At 31.4% G+C, this 7,753-nt stretch overlaps 1 protein-coding gene across 1 annotated transcript; it reads right to left on the bottom strand.

Moving 5' to 3' along the window:
* Positions 1-4,457: 4,457 nt before the first annotated feature.
* LOC103309520 (putative nuclease HARBI1) lies at positions 4,458-6,194 on the bottom strand. The gene is made up of 3 exons (XM_008185123.1): positions 6,080-6,194; positions 5,061-5,135; positions 4,458-4,990 (listed from the first exon to the last, which is right to left on the bottom strand). The coding sequence occupies exons 1-3, from the start codon at positions 6,192-6,194 to the stop codon at positions 4,458-4,460; spliced, it is 723 nt and encodes a 240-aa protein (XP_008183345.1).
* Between the last annotated feature and the right edge of the window lie 1,559 nt (positions 6,195-7,753).

The following is a 7,753-nucleotide window of genomic DNA, read 5'->3' as shown; positions in this document are numbered from 1 at the left end:
TTAAAAGTATGTTATTATACAATGTGTTTTTGTTTTTCCAGTCAATTAAAAATGTGTTTATTTATTTAAGTTTTGAGCAATATTTGTTTTAACTGTCATGATTTTGTTATTTTTTTTTATGCAATTAAAAATGCATGGGCATTATAGTGATTCGACACGATTCAGGTAATTTTAAATTTTTAAGTGCAGTAAAAGAATATTTTAATATTTGTTTAGATAATTAAGTAAATGACTGTTTTTAATTAAAAATTAACAAATACATACTCTTTAACTTTGAGCTTAAAGCATTTTAATATGAAATGGTTCAAATTATATCGTCCATATGTATATCTATTTTGATACAACCTGATACTTCACGTATGCTACAATTTATAAAACGTATTTTAAGCATTTCGATATAATGATTAATGAATGATTATTTATTTCACTATAGATCATAGATCTTATTGTGAGCCTGTATTGCATTAAATTGTGTTTATATTTTAATTTTAATTGTAAAATCTATATTATTATATCAAACTTTAAACAAAACGTAATGTAAAAAATGATTAAAAAAACTATGGGGTTGATAAAATGTATTTTACATACCTACCAAGAATATAAATGTAAAATTTAATTTCTTATGTTTATATTTATTGGATAGAAATGGACGGTAGAGGTGGATAGCCGGTACAGCGAGGTACAGATAATTACCGATAGGTGGGTATGCGTTAATTGTTTTAGAGGAAAATAAATAGTATCATCTGAAACAGCAGAAGTGTAAATTTAGTTTTTTAACTATATTACATTTTTATGGAGTTGTTATAGTTGTTGCAGTACAGTACCCAATATAATATTTATCCTAAGCAATTAATTTACTCTTCATAATATTTTAAAGGCTGTACGAGACCATTGTTAACATAATAAATAATTGCAAAGATGATACAGCTGCAGGTATTGACATGATAACAATAAAATTATTAAAATGTATTTCCGAACTTATAGTGAACCCACTAGTATATATATATAACTTATGTATACAGCAAAGTATTTTTCCAGACAATCTTAAAGTAGCAGTTATTAAACCAATTTTTAAAGCTGGAGACCGCAAAAATCTAAATAATTATAGACCAATATCCTTACTTAGTAATTTTGCCAAAATACTTGAAAAAATAATTAAAATTAGACTAATTTCATTCCTAGAGAAAAACAAACTGTTATCTAAAAATCAATATGGATTTAGACCAGGTATTGGCACAGAGGATGCTCTATTTAGTACGACCCAATTTATTTTTAATGAGTTAGACAACAGTAACAAGGTGATTGCTATATTCTTGGACCTAAAAAAAGCATTTGACACTGTGAACCACAAAATTTTATTTCACTTATTACCCACTTTTGGGAATTAATTATCTTAGCTTAAAATGGTTTGAAAGTTACTTGTTCGATCGAAAACAAATGGTTGTAATAAATAATATAATAGGTCATGACGGTGTCGTAGAATACGGAGTCCCCCAGGGTAGTGTATTAGGTCCAATTTTATTTTTATTATATATAAACTTGGTTAGTGATTTAAGTCTTGATGGATTAGTTGTTTCATATGCTGACGATACATGCCTACTTTTTTCCGATAAGTCGTGGGATGGGGCTCATGAAAAAGTGACTGCTGGGTTAAGTAAAGTTTATCCATGTCTATGTGACAGAACTTTAACACTCAACGAAGAAAAAACTATGTTTATGACTTTTTCAATTTATAAAAGTTTTCCAAATCTTAAACCTATAACAATTCATAGATGCGTTGATGGTAACAGTTGTAATAACATAAATAAATGTTTTGCTATCAAAGAAGTTACTAGTACTCGATATTTAGGTATCATATTTGATAAAAACTTAAGATGGAATCTTCACATTCAAAACCTAGTTGGAAAGTTACGCTCTATTACCTATAGATTCTACAAGTTAAGGGGTTTAGTTCCCAAGCAAACAATGCGGGTTATTTATTTTGCTCTATACCAATCGATATTACAATATGGTATGTTAGTATGGGGTGGATTAAGTGATACTGTCTTAAACAAATTGCAAGTTAACCAGAATAACATTATAAGAATTTGCCTAAACAAGTACTCTCTGCAAGGTTCTACGAATCAAAATTACAAGGAACTGGGTGTTTTACCAACCAAATTTCTATATAAAAAAATTGCCATTTTGTTCACTCTAAAAAGGTTCACTCAAGATAAAGATAATAAATTGTTAGAAGGTAAAAGAGAAATAACAAGGTATAATATACCTGTCAAATATTCGAATAAATCATTTGGTCAATCTTTCGTAAATTATTTGGGCCCAGTGTATTTTAACGGTATGCCATGTCAATATAAAAAAAATATTCACTGTTCCAAAATTAATGTTAAAAAAATTGTTTATCATTGGCTATTTTCTCAATTAACCTAACTCTTTCTAATCCTTTGCTATATTTTATATTTTATATTTTATGTTACTCTATTTTATTTTTTTCTTTCTTTTTATATATTATATATTTTATATTTTATATGTAATAGTTAATATCATCTCTCATTCTTACAATTTTTCTATTGTTTAAATTATTTATTTATCAGTATTAATCTTTTTTATTTTTTTCTCATTACTTCTATTGTTCAATCATTCATTACTGTGCTACTCATATAATTTATTGTGTATACCTCTTAATTAATTAAATATTATTACTCTCTATCTCTAACACAAGCTAAAAGCTTAAAAGAGATAGATAACCATGTAACCTAACGTAATATTTGTATCTTATGTAATTTATGATGGTTTTTTTAATAATAAAATAATAAATAAATAAAAAAATTCTTGACCGTATTTTGCTTTATAAGGATGTTGGTATTCATTATACTACATCATTATACTTTGAGCATCACATAAATGCGTACTTGGTTTTAGATGGCAGAAATTATGAAATGTTTGTGGGTATCGAATACCTAAATTAAATTGGTGCTTTGTCACAAGATGATATGAATACAATTTGCGAAATAGATCCGATTGAATTGAATAATGATCAAGGTTTGTATTTTAATGCATTTACATTTTTATATAATAGGAGTATTTAATTATATTATTGGTTTTATTTTTTTAATTTTAGATACATCTGAAAGCGAGCCAGTGGATGCAAACCAAAACCAATCAGTTGAAGATTCTGTTGAAATTGGTAAGAAATAATGGAACAAATGTATAAATATTATTATACTAATGTAAAAAATTATTAAAATATAGTTATTATCAGTAGGCAAAACTGATACATTTATATAAATTATAACATTATAATAATTATGATAATTGTCAACAGGGTTTATATGGTCTAGCAAGCGGCCTACATCAAAGGATAATGAAGACACGGAGACCTTCATTTCTATTGTAATAAGTGAGGAAATACAAATAAAAATGGTTGATAAGAAACAGTAAAAACCAAAGTCTGGCAAACAGTATATTTGAAAATGAAAGAAGCTGGATAATGGATATAATGTAGCAGATGGCATAAAAGAAGGTTGAAACAAATGCTATAAAGCTAGATCATTAAAAACAGGTAATGGTTTTATGAAGGCTTCTCCTCATTATGAAATATTGCACTGCTTTATGGAATCTAAACATAAAATTAATCCACCGTCAGTATTAGATACATTATCAACTAACACTAGTACAATATCCAAATGTATTCCAAATAGCAACGTTGAAACAGTATCATCAGCTTCATCGCCAGTCCCCAAAAAATCCCTATTTACTGACCTTTCTGATAATGAAGATGAAGAACCAAAACTTTTATCACCATCAATACTTCACAATCCTAAAACGACTCTAAAGCCTACAAATTTATCTGACTCACTTATTCAAACCATAAACAAACAACATTCAGAAATGATGATGATCCAGAAAGACCAACACTTAGAATTTATGAAAGTTCTTAATGAACAAACTAAATATCGTGCCCAGATAGCTGAATTTTTTGAAACAATTGCTAAAAGTTTGAGCAAAAAACCAGCCAAAAAAAGAAAACGCGATGTAAGCTCATCTGAATCTGATTAGTTGTATATTCATAATTCATAAGATATATATTAGTATTTTCATTAATTAATTTCCTAAGGACTATTTTTTTTATATTTTAAAAAGTATGCGTATGTATAAGTGTTGCAAAGTAGCATTATTAGATTAAGTATTTAATTACCTATACGTCATGATAAATATATATGTGCAATATTTTCTTTATTATTAGTTATCACCAAAGAATATTAGTTTATGTTTTTATTTTTTCGATTGTTAACTATGAATAATATTATGTAAAGAGAGAATAAAAATGTATACATTTATTTGAAGGTCTAGTAATTTGGAGGAACCAATAAATATAACAATTCGTCTCTTTTAAAATTCCCCTGCTGTCTTTCAATATAGTCTTCTCTAATAACCACTTGCGGTGTTAGCATTTTTTGTTAGTCTGTTAAAACTGCACTCATTGTATCGTTGTTCACCAAACAAAAGTTATGTAAAAAGCAACAAGTTAGGATGACTTTTGGAGCATTTTCAATCTTTGTTTTATTCAAATATAATAATCGTCTCCAGCGTCCTTTTAATAAGCCAAATGCACATTCAATGGCAACTCTAGTTTTAGCATGGAGATAGTTGAATTTGGTTTTTCGGCGTGTTATATTTCCATAATTTTTAAATGGAGTGATTAACCATTCTCGGTTAGGATATGCTGTGTCTCCTAACAGATGATATTTATTATAAAATAGAGAACTTGGTCCATTTTCGGTTACTTGTTTATATAATTCTGAATTAACCAATATTCTTGCATCATGAATGCGGCCAGGAAATCCTACTGAAATATTGGTGAGTATTTTTCCCTCTGTGCATACTGCTTGTACAATCATACTTTTACTAAGTTTACGATTAGTATAACTATCAGCTTGCTTCAATGGAGCTTTTACATTTATATGTGTACCATCGATAGCCCCAATAACACCTATTACAGCAAAAACAGAAAAATCAATAAATTTACTGTTGATAGGTTCAAAATTGTTTTATTATTATACCCGAAATACCTCCTTTTGACTTAAATCTTTCTTCGATCACCAGACATTCTTGTCTACTTAGCCAATGGATAAATGCTTCATAATTTAAAATAAGAACATTCATGAAATCATTTAAAATATTGTAAACTGAAGATTTAACTACATCAAATAACTTATTGCCTGCATTGACCCTTTCACAGAGCAATAATCATTTTTTTTTTTAATAGAAATACGTGTATTTCCACCCACAACATTTTCTTGGCAAACTTCTGGTGAAACTTGTTGTATGAAATCAAGAAAATTATAAAAAGTGTCTTGGGTCATCCTATAGTTAACATGGAAATTGTGAGCACTATACTTAATGATCCAGTCTTCAATATCAGATTTTGGACGAAAATGCTCATTCCTAATTGCCGTACTTAAAAAAGTTAATTTTTTAAAATTACATTTAGGTTTTGTCGTAACTATATTGCTAGTAACAATATCATCAGACTCTATAATGTCGTTCATCATCATTAAAATCAGGGAAAACTTCTTCCGTGAGAAACTCATGCTCACAAAATAAAGTATTGTACAAATGTCTATAAACTAGTAAAAAATAAAAACTTATACACAGTAGAGATTATTATACTTGGACTTGATTTTAGAAATTTGAAATTTGTATTTTGTATACCCGGTATTTCTATGATAAGTGTTATCAAATATTTCAGTAATCAAAATGTTCAAGAAATTTTGTTTTGGCGTTCCAGTAAACGTTTTCTAACCGTATTCTATAACCATAAACTTATTTAGTAAACAGTTTACTCCGCCAAAACACGCCTATTGGTTCCTTTAACTTTGGAAATAGCCAGAAGTTCAGTGGAGCCAGATCAGGGCTGTACCGCGGTTGGGGGAGCGTTGTTATGTTCATACTGGTCAAAAACTGTTGAATTTTTAATGATGTGTGCGCAGGTGCATTGTCATGGTGAAGGACCCAACCGTTTTTGGCTAATACCGGCCTCACACGAGACATTCTATGACACAATCGCTTAAGACCTAACCTTCAATATAAAATACTCCTGTCACTGGTTGACCTTGTGGAACAAATTCTTTGTGCACAACACCCCTAATATCGAAGAAACAGATCAGCATGGTTTTGATTTGGCTTCGAGACATCCTGGCTTTCGTTGGACGCTCTCCCCCTCTTCAATCCATTGTTTGCTCTGCCCACGTGTTTCAGGGTCATATTGATATACCCAGATTTCATCTGCCGTAATAATTGAATTCATCCAGTCACGCCCTTCACTCTGAATTCGTTCAAGAAAGTCCTCGCAAATCAACCGTCGCAACTCTTTTTGCTCCACCGTCAGCACTTACGGAACAAGCTTTGCACAGAGCTTGCGCATCAATAAATCACCGAGTAACATCTGGCGTATGGTTTCTTTATTGATACCGAGCTCACTACATATTTATATACTACATATTATTTGAATGAACTTCGTTTACTATAATAGTTACTGATAATAATTTAAATAGAAAATAGGTACCCACTTTATGCAGTACCTAGTTTAAGTGAGGAAAACACATATTATTATAAATACTGTTTCTTTCAAAATACCTATATAGTTATACAAATACAAATAAATGGTACCTATTTATGATTCAAATATAATATTCATACCTATAAAAAAAAATGATGGCTTTGAACGCTCAGTTTTTTCGAATCTATATAATATAGTCATCCCCCTACAATTTGTCATACCTACTTAAACTACACTGACTATGATAAGTGGTGATAGCGACTTTATAATATAAAAGAGAAAGAATGTTGTCAGGATGTTGGGCGTCGATTATGTTTTGTCGTGCTTCCGTCTGAATATCCTGTGGGTCCCGCCAGTTATTTCGAGTGAGATTGAACGTAGGTAGTATTCCTTTTAGAAAACAAGGTAGGTAACCATGTAACGTCTCGAACGGTGTTTTTGTCGTCGACTTGTTCAGTGCCGTGTTGAACATGTTCTCGATGTACGTTTGTTGCGGGTCCCAATTACTGTTGTCGCTGGCCGTGACACTAAGTAACGAGACAATTGTACGGTTTGCCCTCTCTACTTGCCCGTTAGCCTATGGGTGGCGTGTGGAATTCAGTGTATGAAGTATCTCTCGATCGCTACAAAATCTTCCGAATGCGTTTGCCGTAAAACACATTCCTCGATCCATAATTATTCGATCCGGTATCCCTCGTTCTGAACAGAACTTACCTAGGGCGCGTACTACCGCGGTGGCGTTGGTCGTCTTGCACGGGTATAACATCGTATATTTCGTCAAATTATCCACCAACACGAGAAGATACTTGTTCTTTGTTATCGTTGTTTCGAACGGCCCGAGATGATCCAAGCGTACGGTCTGAAAGGGTCGTCTCCCCGCCGGTATTGGATGTAGGAATCCAGGTTTTGGTCCTGCGGGCTTTTTGCTTGTGAAGCAATCCACACACATAGCTATGTGTTGCTTAACATAACACTTAATTCCGGCGAACCAATAATAGTCGGTTATACTCGCAACGGTGCGATCGACGAAAAAATGCCCACCATAGTCATGTGCCGCAATAACCACGCACTTACGCATGGATTTCGGCACAACAAGTAACGGCCGACCGTGGTAGACCTTATATAACACTCCTTCGGTCACCTGATAGCCATTTACCTCGTTGTTGTCATAGGCGGAGATTTAGGGGGGCTTGA

This window comes from Acyrthosiphon pisum, chromosome X (assembly GCF_005508785.2).
Source record: "Acyrthosiphon pisum isolate AL4f chromosome X, pea_aphid_22Mar2018_4r6ur, whole genome shotgun sequence".
In the NCBI taxonomy this organism is placed as follows: domain Eukaryota; kingdom Metazoa; phylum Arthropoda; class Insecta; order Hemiptera; family Aphididae; genus Acyrthosiphon; species Acyrthosiphon pisum.
Note: the sequence above shows the minus strand (reverse complement) of the source record. Positions and strands in the feature narration are given on the sequence as shown.